We start from the raw sequence: 27,815 nt of genomic DNA on the forward strand, positions 1-27,815 counted from the left end.
TTGTCTTGTCTGTAAATATAATACATTGCACCATTATTAACTTTAAACTCACCTTTATCCACAGTAAAACATGTGAGTTTTTTTCCGACGGTCCTTAAAAGCAGCATTGTGGGCTAGGCCATATCAGCGGCCACTCCACCAGCTACCAAGAAAGCCACTACCAGCTGCTGCTGCAGTTACAGTTTCCGTACTCAGGCAAGGAAAACAGGAGGAACAGCTACAATCAGGTGGCTATTGTGGCGGATATTTCCTTCTTTCAGGTAGGCTCGAGATGAACTAGGTGAGAGGGCCGCTTGGCTTCAGTTTGCTGAAAGAAAGAAGGAAAGAAAGAAAGAGCGGCGAAAAGCGTTTGTCGTGTGTTGCCGCATCGAGTACATCTAGTACATGTGGGGATGCTTTGGTGGAGTCACCCAGTATGTCCCCTGCTAATGTTGGAATCATTTAGGATATATTAAGATTATTTTTATACAGAAATGTAGTTTTCGTTTGTGTCCGAGAGGCTGTTTTCCAGGATACTACCCCATAGTTAAGCTAGCGTGTGAGAATAACGAGTGGATCTCTTGCCTTTTTGCCTGCTCGCTGCCGTAAAATTTGAGTTAGCTCAGGCTAAAATAAAAAAAAATAAATAAAAAAACAAAACAAAAAACCCCCAGTCCGTCTATACAAACTATTTAGTAAATTCAGGGGTGTATGACTGCATGATAAACTTGTATTTGGTACCAGTGATGCTATAAATGCCAGTCTAACGCTAACGTTAGCCAGCATAGTCTACAGTCGGATATTAAAGTTAAGACTACCATAGAGAGATTTCTGCTTTTGTGTAATATCACTGCTGTCTTGTTTTGTTTTTTTGTTTTGTTTTTTAAATATATACATATATTTATATTAGTGGATTTGTTTTGGAAATTTAGACGGCTAAAACTTCCCATTCCGCTTTAAGACTTTTCTAGAAGTTTCTGTTAAACAGATGCGGAGGGAGAGGTTCACAAGTTAGGGCTCCAGCTGGGATATCTCAGATTGGTCTGTTGACATTAGTTAGCTTCCAGAAAGTGTTCTGGAGAGAAAATAAACACGTTTTCTGTGTATGTGTGTGTGTGTGTGTGGGGGGGGGGACTATAGTTTGTTTAGCACGTTTTTGGTTACTATTGGTTACAGAACCGGGGGGGTGACAGGAAGTGGCCACTGACTAAGTTCAGCCTATTTCTGCTATTTACTGCTGCTAATCAAGTTTTAATGTTGTTGGGTGACCTCTTTTTCCATTCTTGAAAGAACACCAGGCCAACATGTTTTATTCAAATAAAACGGGTTTTATTTTTATTCCCCCCCTCCCTCCTAAGTTTATGAAGAGTTATAAACTGATAATTGGATTGTCAGCACAGTACATCTGAAAACAAGTTCTTATTAAGCAGTTACTAAAATAACCACTGACTGTTGCCATATGAGGGTCTTTCAAAGCCAGGTTTTGTCTTATTTTAGTAAGGGCCTAATATTAAATAATTAATTATTTTAAAAGGAGCCATGTGACTTAAAGACAGAGGAGTCAGTCCTCCCCAAAGGGTCTAGTTTGGCCCACTGGATGGTTTTGTGTGGAAGATATAGCAAAGTCATTAACTGTTCCAGTTTTCCCATTTTAAAGGCTGTGTTATTTCAGTATTTTGAAAAAGCTGTTAGTTACTGGTCCAGTCCATTTCATATAACTCTGGGCTGCATGTGGACCCATAAACTGAAATTGATGCTCCTGCTTAAGAAGGTATATAACAATATAACCAGTGATACACTTATTGTGAAATTTGGCTGGTGCGAATTGATTTGTATTTCATTTCTTGGTGGTTCCAAAGTTATTCAAGTCCACCGAACAAGGGAAGTTCGCTTATTTGATCTCAGGAGGAGACACAAATACCTGGTGTTTTTAAAAAAACAAAACAAAAAAACAATTAAAAACCCCCAACACATTACAGAAAAACGGATGGATGCAAATCAAATGCCAATACTCAGTCTGGTTTAAATGCCAGGGTATAAAAATGAGTTTTTAGATGGGTTTTGAAGATGTTGAGTGTTGGAAAACTCCTAATTTGAAGGGGTCTGTACCTGACTTTAGGGGAAGCTACAGGAAAGGCCTGGTCTCCTCTATAAGGGGGGATCAGGCCAGGGATCAGTCATTAAGATGTTTTACAGGAATTCAGTTTCATTTCCAGTCATCTTTATTAAGTGAGGATCAGCTTCCTCCTTTGGTTAACTAGTAGACCAAATTGGTACAATAAGTCCAGTTCAAACAGGTGGCGGCTTCATTTTTGTTGCGGTATTGCCACATCAGGGCGTATTACCCATTGACGGTCTTCTGATGAACCAAGCCTCTTATGAGGTTTTCGTTGAGTGACGCACTGTTGGTTTGTCGTTCTGTATTGTTCTGAGTTTGACAATTTGATGGCTTGCAGTTTCAGTTTGAAGTCCCTCATGTTATCTTATCAAAGCAAACGTTCTCATTGCTTTGTGTTTTATTTGTTGACATACAGTAAGTCTCTATACCACTCCTTTCAGTATGCTTTACAGCATGTAGCTCGCCACCTTTGACTTTGATTTTTGTTGCTGACTGATTCCAGCGAATTACTATAGTAACTATACAACCATTACAACGACATCAAGCTGTCAAGCTATGTTAAACAACACTATTGAGCCTTTGTTGAATATGAAATGAACATTGGTCATTTCCTCCTAAAGCAGAATTCCTGTTGCTGTGTTTGTTTTAGGTTGCATAGGTGAAGAGACATGCAGTCCACAAGTAGAGTGCTGATTACTGGAAAAGGTTGCTTGAATAGCAAAGAGCATGAGCGATGGTCATTGTGATGAGGAGATGGGATGAAAAGAATGTTTAAGCAGCAAACAAAGGCTTTGACACCTGGTTTCACTTTTCTTCACTTCAAAGACGTCTTGTGTTTGTTATTTCTGTGGAAGAGGAAAAGCTAAATACCAACAATAGCATAAACCCAGCAGTGGGAGTAGCCAGCACTACCGGTTGTTCCACATTTATTTCTTTTTTTGCCACTGCCCTCTGATCAAGATCATGCAGCTATAATATATAGAAAATCGTCTGCAAAGTGCCACATAGGACCAAGAGGTACAGCAGATGTTGAGGTGTTTGGTTTTTTTATTTTATTTTAAATGAGCTGATGGGTTTATTTATTAAAAAAAAAAAGAAAAAAAAGGAAAAAAAAAAAGGCTGGATCAGCAAAATTATCCCATTTGCTGAAATTTGGGTTTCTTTGTCCAGCAAGACGACACTCAGTGTTTACTGTAAATGAGGTCTTCTGTGGTAAACGTGTTTCCAATGATAGTAAGTGAGGAGAACAACGCTCCTGTACTGCTTAAAAACAAATGCTTTTGTCATTGCCATGAATAGTTTCAGGTAAGACACAGGCTAGCTGTTGTGTTTAGCTGTCATCTGATTCTCTGTTCTGTCAGATGTAATTTGTGTTATGTCCTGGACTCAGCTACCTAGAGCCTGTTTTATCCAGTGCTCTTGTCTTGTTAATATCACATTTTTAGTGGTGTTTGAGTGCTCTTGGACGCTGACAGAAATACTTCAGATGCCTTTTTCTGATTACATAGTTGCCCTAAAAACACAACGGCTTTTATAACCCGACTTCCACAGACGCAAACCATAATGCTGAAGTCTAATCTGAGATTTCAATCAGCAGATAAACCCTTGGGCTGGTCTGTGGTGAAATAACTTGGGGGGTTGTGGAAACAGAAGTCGTAAAAACATTTACGAGATTTCTGTCTGTACCCTCGGCAGCTGCTGATACTAGACTGAATCGTATAATAAATATGCTGTTTCTTCAACACTGATCGTATGTGATGGTCATCATTTTTGAGCTAGAAATGCTCAAAAATGATGGTCTTAAACTGGGTTTTCACGTTCTAATGAAAGGGATTCTGATCATACGTGCTTTTTAAAAAGGATATTTGTACATTTCATCCCAAATTATTCAGTCAGAGTGGACATCTAACCTTCAGTAGGCTAAATAGAACTAAATTGAACAGTTCATATATGCCTGATGACTACTGAGCATCTCCATCTTCACAGGCTTCAATACAAACCTCAGTAACAGCTAGTCTTATTCACCCAATATTTACTTATAAATATATAAATATCTGTAAATGACTATGACAAAAACCAAATAAAACAGTAAGTCATAACATGTACACCTTGAGTGCTCTTAATGTACTGCATATAAAGTGTTTTCACGTTATGTTTAACTCTTCAGTCTAATGTGTTTGAATGTTAGTGAAAACTTGTAGAAACATGCTCTTGAAACTTGGACTCGGGCAATGATTTATGCTCTGTAATGGAATTTACCTGAATGATTATAGCTCAGTCATACACTACGACCAAGAATAGACCACATTCAATAAATGATAATGTCTCAAATGGCACAAAAAATCTGACAGTCCAAATAAAATAGCGTTGCTTGTTTTACTCCTGCTACTTTGTAATCACTGCTTTGGAGGACCACTCCAGTGTTCGAATAGGGGGAAAAAATAGTTTCTCCTTACATATAATTCGGATCACAGTTCCACCAAATTCAACAAAAAAAATCTGCAATGTCCATCTTTGTTGAATTTTTCCCTGTTTGTCATCCACTCTTCTTTTAGGTTTGGAAAGCAACTTCTTCTGCTGATACTACTTTTTCTTCTTCTCCTGCTGCTTCTTCACATTATCTACCTTAATCTAATCAAACCTGCACTTACTTTGCAATGAGAAATTGTAAGTTATGAAAGAATATGTCATCTTACTATATATATATTTTTTCTTCCTGATCGACTGACTTTCTCACAGTTGATAAGGACCTCTAACAAGTTGTAATGTCATTGTTCCCACAACCCAGTAACTCTATGAACAAACAGGGGTTTCCTTCCTTTTAAGGATTTTATTTTCCTGGGGAAAGGACTGCATGCAGAGTACTGACACACAGAATAAGCTGAGGATTTCTAACACTTGTGTAGCTGTATAATGTACCACAAAGTCCCACAGCATACCTGGACATGTCTCAAAGCACACCATTTAAAGAACCAGAAAGTGGACTGTTGTGCAAATATAATAATACACTGAGGATTACAGGGATGCAGAGTACAGCAACTGTAGTTGGTCCACTTATAAATTTAGATTAAGATACTTAATTTGTCATTTTATAAAGAAACAATGAAATTGAATTTGTTTACTTTGTTTCAACCACTGGTAAGGGGTAAAAGCAGCTTTTAACTAGCTCAGTTTCGCTCGTACTGGCAGTATTGTAAAGTATAAATGCAAACAACGATGAATACTCTGCGGCTCTTCAGTAAAGAGTCTCGTTCATCGACAGTTACATAATATTGCTCCTTCAAGGGCGATCTCAGTTGGCACACCAGTATGGCACAGCTGAGAAAACTTAAACCGATGTTGTTGTAATCTCTTGCTGCTCAGCTTGCCTGCATGTGTTTCCTCCAAAAGTGTTGTGTTGATTCCTGTTGGGTTGATCTTACATAAGAGAGGTGCACCGAGAGGTCAGGTCATTATTGATTGCTTATTTTTGTCACCCTTTGTCCAAAAATTAGACTCCTGACCCTCATCAGTACACGTGTCACAGGGTAGGTGGTGGGTTTGAGAGCCTTGCCTTGTGGTTTTGATAAGAAATGAAAATGGAAAATTTGCCAGTGCCGTGACTCATTTAAAGTCATGGGAGCTGCCAAGCTGTCAGCAACCTGGTGTACACCCCAAATAGTGTTAACTTTGTTGGACCAGTGGTCAAATTCCAAAGACATTCACTTTGTGGCATCAATTACTGTCTGCCGTAGGGATTTTTACCAGTTGAATGAACTAATTATTATGCCTTGTCTATGATTTCAACACTAGTTAGCTGTAATTCATATTTTAAGGTCTTTAAAATGATTAGGTTTGATTTTTGAATGGTGCAGGAACCAAATTACTGCAGTGTATGGCTATTGTGGAGAAGGTTAGCTTCTTGTATATGCCATGGGATTCATCAGTTGTGAGATTGTGTCCATTATATTTAATTACATTGCACAGCATGTCTCTTTGGGGTTTGTTTGTTTGTTTAATACTCAGTTTTAACAAAAAGATAAAAACTGCATAAATCTTTGTTTTTCAGAAAAACTTGCTTTTGTAGTGCACTTTTACAATAGCTTATTTTAGGAAAATAGAAAAAAAAATCCTGGTAGTCTGCTGTTTACATTTACAGCCATCACCTTTGCTTAATTGATGCATTATGGGATTGACTGGACCCACATGTGCTTACTCTGAGGCATAAGAGGAATCAAGTTCATTTACATTAGCTGTGTAATGCAAGCAAAGGGCACATGCAAGCATGAATGCACTTTTAATGCTCTGCGCAGTACTGCAAAGCGCATCTCTAGAAGTCGCTTGTGTCCACTAAATCCCAACTGCCGCGAGGGCGCTGGTGATGGGTGAGCAGGTCAGTTATGGCTCAAGTGAGGGAGATAAAAGTAGATATGAGTCAGGACACTGGTTTGTTTTTTTTACAAAACTCAGAAGGTCATCCTTTTTTATATTTAGATTGCGGGCTAAATTAGTGTCAAGTTAGATGGAGGTTGTATGATAAAGTATCAGAGGGAGATTTGGAATTGCTGCCTTACTTGGATACATGAAGGAGAGTTTAGTGCCTGTGCCGATGTCCCCACCAGGAGACACTCGTTGGCACTACTTTGTGCCAAACACCCCCAACCCCCCACATAACAGACACAAACACAATCTATCTGCAAAGGCCACAGGTTATAAATAGCTAACAAATAGAACACAGTGGACTCCAGTAGTCCTCACTGGTTTGTTTTTATATCTTTCAGTACAACAGCTAATGCATCCCTCAATGAAAAGTAGGATTTTGGCCTGTTTTCCTTACAAACACATTAAGGATAAATATGTGGTAGTAGTAGTGCAACAGCCTTTTTGTCCTATAAAATAAAGACCTGAATGCAACCATACAAGAGAAGCTGAAATGTTTCTCACCTTTAAGTAAAATAAGAGTTTCAGAGGGAAATTTGGTAATTTCATCACCCTGGATCCAAAATAAGGACCTGTTCTCACAGTTAGCTTATATTTATAGATCTAGTTTGAACATCAGTACTGAGTTTATAGCTTCTTTTCAAAGTCAGTTTCTGAAAAATGAGTATCGGGGCGTAGTGGAAGAGGCGGGTTTTATAATATAGTATTCATTTGAAACGTGTGGCCGCTCTTGCATATATGCATCTTAAAAAGTAACTTTTGTTTGGTCATAGGTTTCCAAAATATGACACATGGCTCGAAATCAAGTTGATTTACACTTTGAGTCGTTATATTTATGTCTAGGCATTAATGAAGACACTGAAGTTAATCTAAAGAAATGAACTAAAGGCTACAGCTGTTTGTTCACAACTTGACTAGCACGTGTAAAGAACAGGCTTCTAGTAGAGACTATGTATACATATGATATAAAAGAGCTGCTGTGAATCAAAGAGCTGGAGTCCATTGGTAATAGTTCCCTGCTGTTGTCATGCATTGAGGAAGTGCTACACAGTGAATGTAGAAGTTAGTTTGATGTATTTCTTAGCCTTGGAAAAGGTATTCGATTACTTCAGATAATAGTTAATTTAACCATAGTTGCCTGTTTCATCTTGTTTTAGGGGGTAGGGTTAACAGTGCATTCATAAACACACCCACAATAAACTCAATGAAAAGTATGTATTTATTTTTTGCTAATACGTTTTAGGTTTAGCTGAAACTATATCGAATATACTCGATGTATCGCAAGTTTTCCCACGTACAACAGTATAAATTACCATGGCAATGTTAAGCTGTCTGCATGTAATTCAAGTTTTTTTTTTTTTTTCCCCTCCCACACGGTGCGAATGCATCATTAATCTCCCCGTCCCAACGTTTGGATTTCACAAGGAGAATGTTGAGCAAAAATGCAGTAATTTGCATAACATGCAGTAAAACTATTGCCGCAAAAGGTAGCAGTACCACAAATTTATTCCACCAACTGTAAACTTATCTACTGAAAAATTAAGAATGTTTTAAACACATGGCAGCATTTCAGCACACACCAAAGAAAACGTTAAATAAACCAGCTCTGATACCTGTGACTGTTCTTGGTCAGACTTTTTTATAGTCACTGTCTAGACTTTTGATTTATAATTTGAGTTCATCACATTTTTTTTTAATTTTTTTTATATGTTATATGCTGTAATTTCATTTGTTTTATTTTGTCTAGTGAATTATTACTTGTCGCTATGATCTTTCGTTTGTTTAAGGTTTAGTGTTGATCACAGAAAGAGACTTACTGTCACAGTATTGTCATTTGTGAAAAACTTCTCTGTGCAACTGATGGTTAAAAATGGTTAAAATAAAACTAAATTCATTCAGATTTTTTGTATTCAAAGTAGAAAATTTGGAATGAGTATACCAGTGCAATTTTTCAACATATCATGATATATATCGTGTATCACGATATAGCTATAAAATATCATGATATGAGATTTTCCTTGTATCACCCAGCCCTAGCTGAAGTGACCTAGCTAAACTTGAAAAGTTATTTATTAGCTGTAAGAGTGGTAAGCCAGGTTACGCAATATTTGTTTATTGTGTATTGGAAATGGCAATAAACAAGTTCTCAAGCAATAAAATGCAGTGCATTACCTTTGTAGCTTTCAGTTTGAAGCATGTCAGTGAACAATTGTTGAACTCTTAATTGGAGGATGGATGACCACTTTATTAGTCCTCTTCTTTTATCCTTTATTATTTCTCTCCATTGACTTATTTTTAATTCTGCAGACTTGTTTCATATCCACACAGTCCAATGTCTACTGCTTTTTACGGTGAATATTTCACTAAGATCTAGGTCACAGAAGTTTTATATCTCTCTGCTTGATGCAGGTTTGTAAAGCTACAAAACAAAAATTGTAAATGTGGTGCTAAACTTGGAGGACTTGAATGTCTTCTGATACTTTTAACCAGACCAGTTGTGTCTTGTTTTTCATAACTCTAACCTTAGATCATGATTTAAAAAGAAGGGGAAAAAAGTGATTCATGGTCTTTATAGCTGGCTCCAAAATTCAAAAGAAAAACATGTTTCATACTTTCTCTCTTTTAGCTTCAGGGTGAAGGATGATCCCCCGGTTATTATGCAATTTTGCTTGGGTTGGATTAGCTTACCTTCTCTGTCCCTGGTATTGCTATTTCAGTGCAGTGCAATATTGTTGGGTATTTCCACCCTTTTTAATGCCAGCAGCCCCCTCCCTCCCCTTTACAAGCATACCCCTCTGGACTGGAAGGGCTGTATCTTACTCGTCACACATGGCTGTTGCAGAGTCTTGGGCTTTATCTTGTAACATGTCTTAACAGAACATTACTGTTTCCACAGAGGCCACTCGCACAAGACCCTCAAGTAAAACAGCACCCACAGACAGACAGAACCATGGAGGACTACTACCATATACTAGGAGTCGAGAAAAATGCGACGCAAGAAGACATCAAGAAAGCGTAAGTCCCCCTCGAGTGTTTTGTGCTCCGTTTTCTGCCAGTGTTGACGTTAAATGTCGGCCACTTGTAGGGCGTAATAGGTTAATTATATCCCTCTGTCGCTGTATAAACTGACACAGGGAGAGGGAGAAATGAGAGAGTGCTCTGCAGAAATGTTCCACTCTTCTTCCTGTAACCGTGCTCTTGTCAAATACCTTCCACCTTCAATCACCCACCACTGCTCACCCACTGATCAGGCTCGTTCCAGTTAATTATACTTCCTCGGTGGTTTCTCAATAACAGCAGTTTGTTTGGACATGTGAAGAGGAGAGGCAATGCTAATGCTGAGGACAGAAATAAGCCTGCTTCAAATCAGGCATGTGCTCCAGGAGCTCCATTAAGTTATTTTGGGTAATGCGGTGAAAACAAGTAAGAGAGGAGGAAACTATTGAGCAGTATGGATCATCCTAGCCAAGAATAGCCATTTGCCAAAAATATGTTACAGAAAGATGATGTATCACGTTTTTTAACTCTAGATCAGTCTGTACAAACTAGATGAGCCAAGCTCTCTTTGTGGGAAAACCAGGCGAAACTGCAGTTTTCATTAATGATCATTATATTATCATGAAGTTGATATTTATCCAATATCGTGATGATAGATCTACGTCTTTTTTAAAGTTTATTACTAATTAGAAATTATTGGCACACTAACTTTACTAAACCTAAACACTATCTGTTTAAGGTAATGGTTATTAGCATGTCTGCATTTGGCCTAAAATACAACCTCAAAACGCTGCTGCGATGCTTGGAGACTCATTTATCGTGTCTGTTTATTAAATTTAGTGGGTATTAAATTATAGTCAGAAGCTCTTATGTTAATACAAAGCTCAGTGTTTTGTAATAAGATAAAGTTCACTTTATTCAGCCCAAAAGTTGGGACATGACTGTGTCACAGCAGCCAAAACATTAGATGCAACTTGTAGCAAAATGGCTTTTAATAAAATAAAATCACTCGATAAAATATGACAAAACACATCTAAGCGAGGTTAAAGAAGTGCAAATGAAGCACAACTAAAAAAGAACTTACTGGATAAAAGTCAAAGTATAATACAATATGAAGGTTAGTAAGTAAAGAAAATTTCTGCTGTGGATTTTCCCCGTGAACTTCTGGCTACAAAGATGTCAAAGATGTAGAGGTATGTTGCACAATTACCAACAGTGCTGCATGCATCGCGTCCAACTGAACTGTGACCAGGCTTTAGTCAGCAAGATAATGTCACAGATTACAACAAAGACTGCTGGCTATAGGTCTGTAATGGATTGAATCCCTGGATTGTGTAAAGCCTTGCTGACTTTCAGTCCCTTGTCTTGTTCGAACATCTTTGTGTGTGTGTGCTGCTGCTGCTGAGCTTAAAAACAAACCGCTGATGCAGCGTAAGCCGCTGTGCGAGGCCCGCGCTGATTGTCAATGCAGTGTCAGGCTGTCTTTGTTATTTCTGCTTGGGTGGCGAGAAGGACACGCAGCGTGTGTCTGCTGCAGTCGTGTGAATATGTTTCTGATTGGGGGAGGGGGGCATGTTATCTCTGTCATACATGCGCAAACGATTTCCACCCCTATATCAAGACATGACGACTCGTTCTTGACTCTGTGTGTGTTTTGACTTTATGGTGTTTGTATTTCAGTTACAGAAAATTGGCCCTGAAATGGCATCCAGACAAGAACCCTGAGAACAAGGATGAGGCAGAGAAAAGATTCAAAGAGCTGTCAGAGGCGTATGAAGTTCTCTCAGACGGTGAGACTTCAGAACAAGAAGCTGGTGTATCTCAAGTGCACTGTTTGAAATGAGCTGTATTGAAGCCATTACTGTCTCAGATGTGAAGCTTGTGCTATTAAGAAACAGTGACATTTTGCTCCTGTTGTATAAATACGAGGGTAGAGACATGTTCAAAAAGTGTTGTTGCCATCAACGTGACACATTTTTGGAAACCAATACTAAAAAAACACAATTATTCTGTGCCTCACATTGGGGAGCTATAACAGCTGTAAGTTATTTAGATTATTTTTTGGTTATCACTGTTTTCTGTCAGGTAAAACTGATAGAAAACAGTGATGTGCTTTAGCGTTTCCAGATGTGAAGTTAGATTGTTTTTGCTGTTTTTTCAGCCATTGATTTAGAGCCCAGAAATCTGACATTTTAAGACATAGGAAAGTAGTGAGTTGCCCCTCTAATTTAAATGTAAGCATCATTTTTCAGTTTCATAGCAGACACTGGATCAAAAGATGCAGGGGTAGCTGGGATTTTTAAGAAGTTGTAGCACCACTATCAGGATGGGATAACTGGAATGTAAACTGGGATGATGGGTTTAGTTTTTACTTTCTTTCTTACTTGAAACTATCAATTTATTCTATAGTAGAGATGGCACGATAACACTTTTTTAATGTCCGATACCGATATCATAAATTTAGATATCTGACGATACTGATATGATTCCAATATAGTCTATTTTATAATCAATAAAACTGTTTTTAAATGAATTTTGTTCATACTCAAGTTTTAAAAAAACAAAACACTGAAGCTTTTCTATTATACCTGTGTGAAGAAAAAAAATACACTGCACCCAAAATATTTTGCAGTTCAGCAATACTGATCTTTTTATTTTAACTTTTTGAATAACTTTAAACTTAAGTACTTAAAGTTATATTTAAAAAGTAATTCAAAATGCAATTTTATGCAGATTTTGAAAACTCTTTGATTCTGAAAAAAAGAAGTGCAATATGAGCACAAAATAATGTTTATATTCAACAACTTTTAAAAAAGCAGCTTGTAGAATGTATAACTTAACATATGTTAGACATCCAGAATGGAAAGCAATGCAAATAAATACAAACACGGCATCATGACGCTCATCTTTCATCAAGATGGATGTCAGTGTAATCTGTTTCTGTCACATTTAATCTGAGACTGAATTTTGTGAAATTTCTATACAAAACTTAACCATTTAAAGCCTGAATCAGGAAATACTTGCCAGAAAATTCACATTTTTTGAAAATAGTGTTTATTTAAATTTAATTTGTTTAATTTTTTGTAATTGTTTAAAAAATTAATCGTGTTTAAATTTCCATATATGACATTTAATTTGTATCATATTTGCTTGTTGTTGTTGTTGTTGTGTTGTTGTTGTTTTTTTGTTTTTTTTATTGCTTAAATTATGCAGTTTTATTTAGGTTTGTCAGGGGGAGAAATTCACACTGATGATGTTTAAGTCCCAAAAACTGGCAAAAAACCCCCCAAAACTATGTATCAAATATGATACACTAGGCAATAAGGGGTTAACACAAGTATGGGGGGGGTTTCATAGGGTTTTTTTTTTTTTTTTCCCCAAAAACCATGAAACTCTTTAGTCAGCACCACTGCGTTTTGCAAAGTAAAACTTGAGTCTATCCATTGTATGGTCCGACCGATACTGTATATTGGATCGGTCCATCCCTAGTCTATAGTATGTATTAACACTGATTTTTTTATTTTATTTATTTATTTATTTTTTATATGACTTCACAAAGCAAGATTTGTCAAATCCCCTTTACTGATTAAATTAGTTGGAACAAGTCTTTGAATTATTAATACATAAATAATAAATTAATAAAAGCTTGGTGTGAAACCGAGCCACTCAATTAGTTATTGTGGTCAGTATTAAGATCATAAATGCTTTTGACTGGATTTTCTTTAACACTGTTTAGTTTATCTGGTTTAATTATAATTAAAAAATGTCTGCTGAATTAAATTTACTGCATACTGCTGGTAGTGAATCTGGACTTTTACGGAGGGTCAAACGTGAGAGTATTATTTAGTATTATTCATCTCGTTTAACTTGCTTTAACAATTGGAAGCTAAAATTGTAATTTAAAATAAAAATTCAGTGGACAGCTGTAGTTTGAAATAGCACACTACTGTCTCTAGTCATTTTCTTGGAATTACTTGGTAGTCTTATTCAGTGAAAATTAAAAGAGGCTGTTAGCTTGAGGCCATCATGTGTTAAATCTGGAGTCTTTCGCGATCCTAACAGAGGTTTATAATGCAGGAAGGAGGGCGCTTCACCTTCAGTTGCTCCGAGTTGTTTCTCATCTCATGTAAAGTCCTTCTCTTTCTATTGCAGAAAGCAAGAGGAATGTTTATGACCGATATGGCAAAGAAGGCCTCTCAGGTGGTGGAGGAGGAGGAGGTAAGGAGATATCCGTTAAGGTTTCCATATTCATAAGTTTATCAGTTACTTTATGTATGAAATGCCGACATGCATCAGGTGGAAACAGCTGGACATTTGGTATTTGCATTGGTGCTTTGACAGCTTGTAATGATAGCTGTGTTTGCAGTGTTATCTTTGTTGAAGTGTGGTGCCATTTATAAGCCTTGTTTCTTTTCAATGTTTAATAGGAGGCCATTATGACCACTTCGGCAGCAGCTTCACATTCCGCAACCCCGATGACGTTTTCAGGGAATTCTTCGGCGGCAGAGATCCATTTACAGATTTATTCGGTAAGCCATTTCTGTGCGTGCACTTCAGAGGCACTGATGGGATGTTGTTTTCAGAACTGAAAGAGGGACTGAGGGGATGTGCTTTGGCTATTATTAAACTCATATTTTTATCTAGTCCAGAATATTCACGGATGACCTAAAAATGCTCAGAGACACAGAGCATCCACCAGGCCCCAGTTATCTGTATGTTAAACATAGATTTTTCTATTTCCTAATTAGTTTGCCTATTAGCACACAGCTCCTGCTGTGTAGATTGAGCGTTAGACCCAGGAAGCCTTCAGGAAAGCCTGTTGCTAATCCCCCACAGGACTGTAATGTGCATTTCCAATGCACTAAGCACTCTTCACTTCACCTCACTAAATGTCGCATGAAAGAAAACGCTGAGTATCCCCGCTGGATGTTGGCTTCAACCTCATTACATTTCCTCGGTTAGTTAATTAATTAGGATTTAGATCGTTCATTTTGTGAGCCTTTGTTCACATAATCTTTATGATAAATTCAAACAAATATACACCCACACTTATAGACAGGATTGTTCCATTCTTCATTTTCCTTTGCACAAGTTTAGATGAGTTAAATGAGAGATAAAACTATAATGAGCCTTGTAACAAAGAGTAAGGAGCGAAGAGCTAGTTGATCTTAACTGATTGAAGTCACCGTGTCTTGAGGTGCCATCCAGTTCATCCTTTGAAGATGCCGATATTTGCGTTCAGTGTGATCTAGTAAAACACGTTTAGTTGCTCTACCAGGTTGTCTGCGATTGGAAGGCATGTGTAGTTCACCCTGTGTGCCTCTAAATATGGAGCTCAGACGCAGGCAGACGATGGATTTGAGAGTCTGCATCACTCAACTGGAATGCTTTCAAAAATAGCTTCCGTATTAAAACAAAAGCAGATGTAATAACGGCAAGTGTGTGTCTGTGTGCGCGCTGTGTGTCAGAGCGCATGTAAAACACGATATAATTCGAACACTCGAGCACGGCTGTGCATTTTGGACTTGACAGGAAAAATTTAAATATTAAAAATCATTAAATATGACGCTTAAATAAGAACCACAGAACTGGAGCTAGAAGGGAGTCGTCATGTTTCATTATGTAAACTTGTGTCCTTCTGAACACGGGTAAGCACAGCTGTTGCTGTTTGCGCTCTTCGGTAAACAGTGAGAGCAAAAATGGCAAACCATGGAGTCTGCATGCAGAAGAGTGAAGTTTATCTGCAGTTAAACTAGAGTTTAAACCTTATTTTGCTTGATTGGTATGCACCCGGAGAAGGTTTTAAAGTCATCTGTCTTAAGTTTATTTAATCTCCGTGTTGGTGTGTTTCTTGGTTTCTATTAACATGGCAAATCAGAGGAAGATTGACATATGTTTTAAAAGCCCATCAAGCCTGGAGTCCTGACTGTCCAGCAGCTGGTCCGGTGGATCACTCGGCTACCGCGGAGCGTCCAGCAGACTGCGGGCGGGGTGTGTTTGGAGACAAAAACAGAATCGCACAGTGCTGAGGGCCGATCTGCCTGCCAAGAACGGCACACTCTTATTCTCAGATGAAAATGTGAAGACGTGGACGAGGAGCAGATGACTGTTTTATACTTCGGGACAGCTGCTTTTAAAACACAGCTTATATAATTCAGTTTTCTAAACTGTTTTCATATATTCAGACCGCCTTGTTAAATCCCCCCCTGCTTTTGTACACTGTGATACTGCCCTTTCACTTTCTTCATGCTCTGTGAGGTGTTACACAGGCGTGGCACATTCTTGGCTGTTTAATCTCCAGTCTGCGCTTGACATCTCTTTTTAAGTTCTGCCAGAGTACATGAGCACGAGAGCGTGTTCCTTCTACTTAAGAATGACTCAGCTTTTCTTCCAGCTATCTGTATGTGCACCACTGTAACAATAATTAAATCACAGTCTGAGTGTTTAAACGGCCTTCCTCAGCACTCCCTCTAAGGTCTTTAAGGTAAATGGACAGTAATGTGGTTGCAATAGCAGTCAGCAGATACTCTTATTTTAGGCTTTCAGTCAGAGGGAACAAGCAAAGCTTTCTTGCCACTGCCTCAGTACATTCAAGGTTGAAGGAGGAGTCTTCTTTCAGCAAATGGTGCCAGTGATCCAGCCTTATCCTGCTGGGCTGACCCAGATTGGCAGAGCACAATTAGTAGGGCGTCCACAGGGCTTTAGGAGGAGAATTAGTGGTCGGCACTTTTACAGTTTAGGGATAAGATTGTTCCAGAAATTGCAAACGGATGCTCTGATATTCACCACAGCCTTAATTTGTTTTAAAAATTTGTATCAGGTACTTAAATATTTTAGGAGCTGGCAACTGGCTGGCTGTACTCGAGGGAAAAAACTGTACTTCCTGTCCAGCTCCAAAGAACCACACTTAGTTTGAGACTGCTGGAAGGAGAGCAAAGCTAAAGATATTCCTGACTTTATCCTCTTGTGAGCAAGTGCCTCTCACCTGACCTCCTCAGAATAAGATGATATTTTTTGCATAATGATACTCAAAAAACAAACAAACCAAAAGCCAACAAATTAAAGGAACACCTAGAAAATGCATCAGATCTCAGTTGGGAATAAAAACATGCTGAATGTCTGAAATTATCAGCCTACAGAGGACTGAATTAAAAAAACACACCAAAAATCAAAGTGAAAGAAATGATGCTGCAGGCTAGTCTGTTTAGCTAAAATTTCATTGCAGCAACTGAGAAATGGTCATTTATATAGCCTCCATGTGTCTGCCCTGGGGTTTCTCCTCCCAGACCTGGACCAGGTAATCACTGAACCCTTGGGCAGTTTGAGATGAACCCTGGTAGCATCAGATGGACTGAAACATGATGTCTCAGAGATGTTATGTTGGATTTAGGTCAGGCCAGCATGGGGGGCACTCAGTACTGTTGATTCCTTCATCCTCCTGGAACAGCCTGAATATATTCTACCCACATGAGGCCGGGCATTATGTACCACGAGGAACCCAGGACCCACTGTACTAACACTGGGTCCAAAATTCTCCCAATACCTGATGGCAGTCAGGGTACCGTCCACCATGGATATGTATCCCCACATTATCACTGACCTACCATCAAACCGGTCATGCTGAATGATGATGATGCGGTCATCATAACATTGTCCACGTCATCTTCAGACCCTTGCACATCTGTCACATGTGCTCAGGGTAACTTGCTCTCATCTGTGAAAAGCAGAGGGCATAAGGGCATCTCTCTTCAAAGTCTCTGTTATCTCACCCCAACTGGTCGCAGCAGATGGCCGCCCCTCCCTGAGCCTGGTTCTGCCGGAGGTTTCTTCCTGTTAAAACGGAGTTTTTCCTTCCCACTGTTGCCAAAGTGCTTGCTCAAAGGGGGTCATATGATTGTTGGGTTTTTCTCTGTATCTATTAAGTGCCTTGAGGCAACTTTTGTTGTGATTTGGCGCTATATAAATAAAATTGGATTGAATTGAAGTAAACTTAATGGGATAAATTAGGAATTATGTTGTGTTTCTTACAAAACACAAAAGTGCTCAGCCAGACTAAAAAAACAAGAAGTTTTAGTGCACAGGCATATTAATAAATAAGACAGAATAAAGGAACTGAATAAAAGGCGTTTCGCTTGTAATGAAACTGTGTGTGACGTCTGAAGTACAGAAATAACACCATATAAGACACATGTTGAGCTAAAAATGTTAGAGCTCTTGCAACTGGCGTTTGAGCTGTGCAGGGGTCTCTCTCTTCCGGAAGATGATTGAATTAAAAAGAAATAAAAATGTTTTAACACTCTGAGTCGGTTTTCTCTGTTCTGTCACGGGGACAAAAGAATCGGGGTTAATATGGTGTAGCTGCCAATTCTGGTATTTTGTGGTACATGCCAGTCTGGCTCCACTGTGGGAGAAGTGAGAACAGGCCCCGCTAGAAAATGTTGGCCCTTGAGGCCGGCCCCATGAAGTCTGTTTCCGTTTGGTCTGAGACATTCACGCTGGTGGCCTGCTGGAGGTCGTTTTGCTCTGGCCGTGCTTATCCTGCTCCTCCTTTCACAAAGGAGCAGTAATAGTCCTGCTGATGGGTTAAGGACCTTCTACGGACCCGTCCAGCTCTCCTAGAGTAAAGTCTCCTGCTCGTGATACTGGTGACTGGGTGACAGCAGACAGTTTGGCAGTGATGTGTCCATTTAAGCGAGCATGTATACCATAACAAGGTGAAAGTGATAACATGTCAGATTAAACGTGGAGTTTTGTCCCTGCTCCTGAAAGATGTTCTGTGTTACTCACAAATTACTCTGATTTCATTCACAGCTGATGATCCCTTTAATGATTTCTTTGGAGGCAGTCGCAGTCACCAGAGGGGGCCAAGGATGGGTGGATCGCTCTTTGGTTTTGGGGGCTTTCCAGCATTTGGAGGTAGCTTTGGGGGATTTGATTCAGGTGAGTACATAGAGAGGATTATTGAACAAAAGAGGAAGAATTTCCCTATTTTAGTTCTCTTCTCTAATGTTTGTCTTCTGTTAGGTTTTAGCTCATTTGGAGACATGGGTGGGGGAGGATTCACCTCCTTCTCTTCATCATCATTTGGCGGCGGGGGAGGAGGAGGAGGAGGAGGAGGAGGAATGGGTAACTTTAAATCTGTATCAACCTCCACCAAATTCGTCAACGGCAGAAGGATTACCACAAAACGGTACCCAAATGTTCAACTCTGCAATCTTTATAAGACTTCTGGCATTATCCCGTCTTCTTGATTTCCAAAGTGTATTTTGTCTTTTTATTTATGGATTTATTTTATTTTATTTTTACGTTTGACAGGATCGTTGAGAACGGCCAGGAGCGGGTTGAAGTGGTAGAGGATGGTCAGTTAAAATCTCTAACTGTTAATGGTAAGGAGCAGCTCCTAAGACTGGATAACAAGTAATTATCTCGCCTCAACATAGTTTTGTCATCTGGAAATCTCCGGCAGTCGGTCTCTCCTCTCTGTGTCCTCCTGCATCTCATTTCCCAAAGAACAATTTTCTCATTTTAGTTTAGCTGTGAGGGGAGGCAAGAGACATTTCCACAGTATTTGTATATTTGTATTTATTCCATTATTTTTGTGGGACCAGCTTGCTGGGAATTGTTTTTGTTTTCTACAGTAAATTGAATTTTACTTTAACTTCTGCGACAGAGCTTGGTACGTACTATACGTATATATAAATATAAATAGTTTTTTTTTCCTTTCGGGGTGTATATTGTCTTTGTTGTTGGAGGGGGGAAAAAGGTAACACAAGATGCTGTACATTTGACTTATGCATGTCATTTTTGCTCTTTACATTTGACCAGTTTAACAAGTGAATGAGGAAAGCTTAACCACCTCACCCTAATGTCTTTAACTTGGACTTCACCTTGCTAACCTGTTTGCTATTACCATGTTCACGCGTGTGTAATAATATGAACAGATCATTAATAAATTAATTGTAACAATGTGCATTTTTCTCACTTTTGCATTTTTGTGTATTTTGGGGGGAAAGGACACACAGTGTGTTTTTGGTTTGTTTGTGCATGATCGCCGATTCCCAGCACTGTTACCAGACGCACAGGGTCTTTGTACAAAGAACAGCAAAATAAAAAGTTCAGATTTAGATAATAAACTTTGTGCAACGTGAAGGGAAGTGCTGCTGCAGTCACCCTGGTGTCTGTGTGATGCTTTTTCTTTGCTTGAGTGACTTTCTTTATTGCCTCACTCTTCCTGGATGTGTGAGTCTTCTGCTTGCGCCCGTTCACTGTTTAAAAGCTGCTTCACACAACCGCAATAAAAGAAACCACAGCGGCTGCTTCTTTCGCACACTCACTCTCAGTCAGAGCTCACCTTGTGCTTCATTTTGTAACCCACTAATGCCTCAGTTTCAGTGCAGGTCACTACACAATGCACTGTTTGCTTTTCACTAAAATAATGCTCCTAATCATTTTTCCAAGAGATCATGAGGAAAACAGCAAAGATAACACACCCTGATTATTTATTTTTATTTTTGGTTTTTTTCCCCCCTCTCATAGGTAAGCTTTACTTTTAGGTGAAATTGAAGCAACAGCCTCCCTTCTATTTCATTTCCACCTCTGCCTCACCCTTTATAGCAGTTTAATGCGCTATTGTAAAAGTGCTGATAGTGGCCCTGATCTGATCCAAGGTAGAAGTAACTGGGCTGATCAGTTTGGTAAAAGCTGTGTCAGATAATAGCAGAGAAAGTCCTTGATTACAAGCACACAAACATGTTGTGTTCGGAGCCATTAAAGGTAGGTGTGTGTGTGCGCGCTTGCACAAACATTTGCCATGATAGACTCAGTTAAACTGGGTTATGTGTATGACTGCAGTTTGTTTTGAGGTCACTGTGCACAGAGTATGTGTGTGTTAAGGAATGTGCTCGGGGCTAGTTTATTTACACAAGCCCCGCTGCATATTTTTGCAAAAGAGCAATCAGGAGTGGGAAAGCAAAGAAGAAGCAAAGGGCAGGGTGAGGCTTTAAAACTGAAACGTTGATGCAGAAACACACCATTTGGTGCCTGCGTTTCTGTTTCAGTGCTGTGAAGACCACCTATCATCCTATTTGACGCTTTCACCCCCCCTCCGCAAACCGCTGATTTCAGATGCGCGTGCGCAGTCCTGTTGCTAGGTGACATTGCAGCCCTGTATGCTCTCTTTCTCGTTTTCCCACTCATATCTCTGTATGTGTAAATGTGCTGCATACATTAGGGATTGTTGTTGCTAATGTAAATGAGGATTATTAAACTGCACCAAGAAGCAACGAAAATTTGGACACCACATTTGATCACACTGATGTGATCTCGATGTCCTGTGGTGGTCTAATATATATATATTTAAGCGATTAAGCCCTTTAAAAGAAGAGCGGAAGCGACTAAAAAAGGTGTTACCTGAGCAGGGATTTTCTGTGGTACTATAGCTCCCCCTCCTGGACACTCGGGTTGTGTAATTTATTAGATTAACTACAGTTCCCAGAACACCGGCGCTCTAAACAGGAAGTATAATTTTGCCGCTGCTTTAGTGACTTTTTCTTTTTATATTGGCACTATTTAAAGTAATAAAGTATGCCGAATGATCTATCAGCCATCTGTATTGATGGTATATCAATACATGCACAGACGGTTATCAGAGGATTATTGTGATAGCGTGAAAAGCTAAAAATGAGGTAAATCTTAATCAGGTTCCGCTATAAAAAGCCTATTTTTGTTTGTTGGCTTTTTTTTTAGTCTCATTTATTCTTGTTTGTTAGCAAAAAGTTTACCTGGTGCAAGTCTAAAATGTGTTCATCTATAATATATGCTTGGATTAAACACATTTTGACGCCTTGAATGATAAAAAAAAAAAAATTGAAAAATTAATTATCTACTTGTGTTGGTAATATTTTTTTATTTAACCTTTATTTATACTTGTTGTCCCATTGAGACGCAATGTCTCATTTACAAGAGAGACCTTTTCCCGACAAACATTAAAATTTCAACAATAAAAGATACAATAAATTACCTTGCTGCTTATTTTATTTAAATTAAAAAATGGGCCTCAATGTGTAGAATTTGGTGAAAATGCCGCATTAAATAAAGAATATAAATTAAATTAGCTTCATGATGTTTCCTATTAAAGAAGATTAATTGTTGCTTTTTTTAAACCGCACGTTTCAATGTGAAGGTGGCCACTAGGTGACGCTGTTTGTGAGCAATAGACAGCAGGACGTCATGATTTCTCTGAGAGCAAAAGCTCACAACATCTGGAGCCTTATTGAAATAAATGGAGCAACAAGTGACATATGTGTCTTTTAGATTAAATTAAAATAAAACACAGAAGAAGTCCATCGGTGTTCATAATTTGAATATCAAAACAGTTTTGCAGTAAAAATAAAGGCCCTTTATTTCTGTAACAGGCCATTGTAGTGATTAAGGTGTGAAGACCAAGGTCCTGCAGCTCTCTTTCTCTCCATCCATCTATTCCAGTATGACACGTTACTGTGATTTCCTGTCCCATGTCATGAGAGATGGCTTCCTGTTGGCTGAAAGCAGCACCCTGTTTTAATCCCCCCCCCCCCTCTCTCCGCCTCGCCCGCTTGACAGCTTAGCATGAAACCTGAAACCATTGGTCACTTTATGAACGATGGCAAAGATAAGCTGCCAGTTTCCCTTTGGCTGTGTCTCTACAAGACTGTATCTCCCTGTGCTCTGCAGCAGAGTCGCATCAGCGCGCCACCAGATGTCTCGAACCTGGGGAAGGTGGACTGTTGAAAATAATCTGGTCTGTGGTTGTAGTTGTCATGTAGGGTTAACGTCCTTCTGAACAGTGATTTATTTTAAGCTTCCACAGTTGACAACTAAAGCTCCAGCCTGCTGCAAGTAAGGCTGCCTTTGTCAGTCACACATGGATTTTGTGTCTGTGTGCGTTTGCGTGTTAACCTGGGCGTTTACGCCTGTGCTCCTGCATTTCAGTCTAGACGGTGTGCTTCAAGCAGGCTTTACACACACACACACACACACACACACACACACACACACACACACACACACACACACACACACACACACACACACACACACACACACACACACACACACACCCACCATTGTTCAGCCTGCAGACAAATGACAGGCACTCTCAAGCTGCAAATGAAAGCATCCAGGAACTCAACTGTGTTCACTCAAATGAAGTCCTTGATCCAGAAAATAAAAGGCTGCCTTTATGAACACACACACAAAAAAATCTCATTATCATCACTGCTTTTTGATATTGTTGTTGTTGAAATTAATTAACTGCTGATGGATTATGGAACTTGATAGCAGAAGGAATCTTATCACTGGACCTCTAATGGATGCAAATATTGATCCCCAGGAGTAAAGGAGGCTGGGACGAAGCACGCACCCTTGAAGTCGCATGCATTTTAGCCTAATCCAGCCGTCTAACCTCACCTGATAGGATCATGAGACAAATGCAGGTTGGGATTAGTCCCCCCGCCCGCACACCCCCTCCCTTCAAACTGCAGCCTTGAGAATAAAGCCACCAATTGTCCTGTTGTCTGGTGGTCTGCTGGGAGCAGGTGCCTCCATGTGGGGGTCAGCTCGTTTACATCTTTGTGTGTGTGTGTGTGTTCAGTTTTTAAAAAAAAAAAAAAAAAAAAGCTGATTTGTAAACTCTAGAGTGAAGAAATTCAAGTCTGGGGTTAAAACGGGCGCCTAAAGTTTAGAGAAAATAACTACATTCAGCCAGTTTTAACCTTAAAGCATTTGTGACAAAAAAGAAATTGGGCTTGGGTCAGAATGGATGACCCGCAGTAATAAGGTCCCTATTCAGAGGGAATAGAAATCCAGCAAAGGTTTTTTGTCTCTGTTAAGGCCTGAGCTCAAGCAGTCGTGTTTGATTGCCTCTAAACCCCCTTGAGCACCACCTGAAAGCATCTGAAGATCTCCTTCTAAAAATCCCATCGACCTAAAGCTAAGAGAAAACATGGAGGACACCTTTAGAAAGATTATGTTTATGCTCGCGCAGGTACAGTAGATGGTGGCTCAAACGAAGCTGACGGGCCTCTGATGACTTCTGATGAGTTTAATGCTGGACTGTTACACGCTGTGCAGGGGATTTTCTATTTTTATTTTGTATTTTTTGGGGGGTGGGGTGCTGCTGCAGACCCTCCTCTAAATGGGACTGGGTTCAGCACGGCGAGCATCTGGCCTCCTTTCTTCTCCTCTCCACTGCCTTAATTACACAACACAATAGCGATGAGATCTGCCTGTAATCTCCCAGCATAATAAGTCCCCCCCTTCCAACCCACCCTCCCTCCCTTCTCCTATACCCTGCCTGCCACTAATTCAATATAAATGTAAATTACCTAGAGAAAAGAATAACCAAATCTCATTTTATTTACATGACTAATCACAATAAAGTCGGGCAGATGAAATATGAATGAAATATATGGTTGGGGTGTGAAAGAAAAAGGGGTCCGTGTAGCCTTGGGGACTCTTTGAACCTCTCGTTTTATCTCATCTTTCTTGTTTCTTGTTGGTTATATCAATATACCTTTTGGACTGAACTTGGTGTAATAGATGTGTGTATCTAGTTTTTTTTCCCCACCCCTCTCTCTCGCTGCCTGATTGTATTCACACTGCCAAGAGCATGAGAAGGTAATATGTTTTCCTTTCAGCTCACTTCACATCTCATGTCAGAAGGCTGGAATTCTCAGAGGCTACGTGGGGGGTGGGGTTGGGTGGGGTGGGTTTAATGTTGATTTAAACACCTCGGGCAAACCATCCAGACAGCGAGGAGCTTAGGTGTGATTCATTGCCATTCTGCTCTGCTCACACCCACAGACGTCTCAGCTGAGGACCCCATGGAGGACATTCGCCGCCGCAGACAGAACACGCTTCCTGGCCTGGGCTTGCACCAGCGTCACCTGAGGAACTCTGCCCAGAACCCACCAGAGGAAGAGGGGGAGAGCCCGGGACAAACGAGAGGTCCGCCCACCCGCCCGTGTAGGGCTGATTAATTACCAGCACACATAGGCCCACCCCCTTTAAAGAGCAGAGTCTTAATAAGCGCAGCTAATTGTCTGCTTTTGTGTTTGATGGCCACACAAAGGAGGATGACGAAGAGTGGCGTGTTTGATTGGCAGATGTAAACAGAGAGGACAGAGATGTTCATTAGGCAGCTCTGTTCTAGCTCGCAGTAACGACCAGGGGTCAGAGTCCACCCTCTGTTTTCCTTCATGGGGTCAGGAAGTCATGCACAAAAGCTGAGCAATTATCTGCAACACGCAGCCGCTGAATGCTTTATAATAGCGGCTTTGTTAGTTAAGGAGGGGACTTTTAATTTCACTGTACATAGTTCCTGCTGCGACACAAACAAAGGCCCTAATTCTCTCCCTGAGATAATGACACAAACTACTTAAATATGGGTCCTCAGAGAGAGGAGTGGTTTTAAGTGCTGCTGCAAACTAAAGCTCAGAGTTTTAACTGCGAGTAGGAACCCTTCATACTGCTACAGGCAGCCTCTGATATATTTAATGATAGGTGATCAATCCTTTACAAAGACAGCTTTTAGTTGCCAAGTCATTAACAGCTTTAATTTGAACAAAAACCAGGAGAAAAATGCTGATAGGCCCATCCAAGATTTCTCTTAATTTCCACTTATGCATTACACCTAGAGGAGCTACTCGCTCATGAAGCTCCCTGCACACCGTTTTTGTGCTGATGTTAAAGATTCCACAGAGCATTGCTGACTTTTACACACCATCCTCCTCAGGACTCAGAGACCCCACTCTGTAACTTTATGTGATCTGCTGCTTTGTGGGTGTGGTTCCTAAATGCTTCCACTTTACAATATTGCCACGTGATTATCGAATATCTAGGTGGGAAGAGATTTAACAAACTGACTCACAGTATTATGCTTGAATTTAACAAGCTCATTACAACAACCCATTCTTTCACAATTGTTTGTAAAGGCACATTGTGTGGCTACCTGTCAGGTTTCTTTAGTTTTTATTTTTTACACTTGTGGCAGTGGGACTGAAAATACCTGAATTCAAAGAGTAAGAAGTGTGACATGATACTGTTGTCCAAGGATACAAGGGAGACAAAAACTTTAATCTACTTTCACCGGGAAACTTTGTTAGCTAAACCTTTTCAAGCCAATGACGTAGCAGTAGCTCACTGCATTTATGTAAACAGTCAAATGCTGATAAAGTTCAAACTGAGCATTAAAATGGGGAAGAAAGGTGATTTAAGTAACTTTGAACGTTATTTCAGTAACAGCTTATATACTGAGATTTTCCCACACAACCACCTCTGCCTAGTGAGCAGTATTTAGTTAGCTGAGAATGGCCAGACTGCTTCAAGCAGTAAGGAAAGCACCTTAATACCTTAGTTGTCTGCAGAGGAGCATCTCTGATAAGCAGATAGGCTACAGCAGCAGAAGACCACACTTGGTGCCACGTGACCAACATGGAAACACTGATTTATCCTGCCTTGTTTTGAAAGTTCAGGCTGGAGGCGTTGATATAATGCTTTATGGGATATATTTTTTTTAGCAATTAATTTAAATCCACAGCCTATCTTAGTGTTGTTGCAGACCATGTCCATCCCTTTATGACCACACATCATTAAACACATCATTAAAAGGAGTTCATTGTACTCAAATGGCCTCCACAGCCACCAGATCTGAATCCAATGAAGCATCTTTGTGTCGATATGACCCAAAATCTCAGAGGACTGTTTGACTCTATGCAGTTAATGCAATTAAGGCAGTTCAGAAGTAAGACAACAAACCTGTGTAAGCAAGCTGTGACGCTTCATGTCCAGTGATTGTGATTCATTATGAATGTGTTGCTTAGTGTATTTCTCCACAGTAATTGGACTACTCAGTGAAATCTGAGTCATTTTCTAAGAGTACTGAAGCTATGAGCTCAAAAAAGCCTCGTAACTCATGAAGGACACAGGCACACACTGATCATGATCGAAAACTAAGTCCAGCCATCTCACTAACCTGGCTGTCTTAGAAAATCCTCAGTATCTCTACTGCTTCTATCCAATAAAGACACATTCATTTAAAACTCTTATAAAAGCATCGTCAACAATCAGCAGGAGGGGTGTAGTGTAGTGTAGTGACGTGAACTCTTTACAGTCTCTTCCCAAATCTGATGCAGTTGAAGTTTTTCTGCACATTTTGCTTGAATCACCACAAGAACGGTGGCTCACTGTGCTCCCGAGCTGTTATGTCTCGGGAAATTTATATGACAGGCACACTGTGACCAAGCTAATCCACTTTTAAGAGTCCTGCAAGTGATTTATTCACATTAATAAAACTATTATTTACAACTCATAACGTTTAAATAAGCTAAAAAGTGAAAGTGAGAATAAATATGATGATTCTAATGATTTTTCCCCGTTTTCTTTTAATTTGAAGGACACACAGACAACAAGAGGAAGAAACTGTGGCTAAAGGAGGCAGAATCCAAAAAGAAAAGAGCTCCTCGACACTTCCCGTGGTTCAGTGGATTTGGTGCCTTCTTTTAAACGCTTACACACACACACATAGCGGTCGGCAGAAGTGCCATCCATCAATCACATGTGGCATTAGTTCATCCTCGCTTTGTATCAGGGGCCCAGCAGCCCCACCGTTGCACCACATCTCTCTCTGTTTATCAGCTGCAGACCTCACTTCAACGTTTTGTCTTCTTCTGTTCGAGATACATTTTAGTAGCTGTTGCTGTATTTATCGCGTGGATGTACAGAGAACTTAAATTACTCTCTTGAACTTTTCCACTGTTTGCAGCGTGTTTTTTGGGGGAGTGATTTTGTGTTTGAAAGGGTTCAAGTGGAAGTAGAATTACAGTATCGAGCCTTGTTTATAAGAAGCATGAAAATTACTGGGCTAATACTGTGCAGCGTGTGAGAATAAGCGAAGGTCAAAACTATTCAGCCAATCCTTCGTTCAGCAGAGACAAGGCGAGAGAGTAAAATGAGAATGAAAGAGAAGAGTGAGCTTTATTACGGAGGGACTGACGTTTCTTGCTCACTCCCACATGAAAACTCAACAACTCCATCCACTCTTTACCTCTGCTTCCACATCAAAGCCAAAAGTCCTTATTAACCCCTCTCAAAGTGTTGTGGTTTTTTGTAGGACTCTTTGTATTTAGTGGATTCAACAACATGTGGGTGTTTTTGTAAAAGATGCATCCTTGACAGCTTGTTCTCATGATGACTGTGAGTGGAAAACATCTGAGAAATGTTCATTTTTTATGGACTCTTAAAATTAAATGCTTAAAGCAAAACA

At 39.7% G+C, this 27,815-nt stretch overlaps 1 protein-coding gene across 3 annotated transcripts; it reads left to right on the forward strand.

Annotated features, from left to right (window-relative positions):
* Nucleotides 1-103: 103 nt before the first annotated feature.
* On the forward strand, nt 104-27,815 carry dnajb6b (DnaJ heat shock protein family (Hsp40) member B6b). 3 transcript variants are annotated; one of them, XM_004546828.6, is made up of 10 exons: nt 104-260; nt 9,414-9,532; nt 11,195-11,304; nt 13,667-13,732; nt 13,942-14,043; nt 18,326-18,454; nt 18,539-18,704; nt 18,830-18,900; nt 24,356-24,499; nt 26,946-27,815. In XM_004546828.6, exons 2-10 carry the CDS (start codon nt 9,468-9,470, stop codon nt 27,053-27,055), a joined length of 963 nt encoding a protein of 320 aa, XP_004546885.3. In that variant the 5' UTR covers nt 104-260; nt 9,414-9,467; the 3' UTR covers nt 27,056-27,815. The 3 variants fall into 3 exon arrangements, with proteins under 3 accessions (XP_004546885.3, XP_004546886.3, XP_076744307.1); XM_076888192.1 differs by having other exon boundaries at nt 114-227; XM_004546829.6 differs by lacking the exons at nt 24,356-24,499; nt 26,946-27,815 and having other exon boundaries at nt 18,830-19,484.

Source organism: Maylandia zebra, linkage group LG9 (assembly GCF_041146795.1).
Source record: "Maylandia zebra isolate NMK-2024a linkage group LG9, Mzebra_GT3a, whole genome shotgun sequence".
NCBI classification, from domain to species: domain Eukaryota; kingdom Metazoa; phylum Chordata; class Actinopteri; order Cichliformes; family Cichlidae; genus Maylandia; species Maylandia zebra.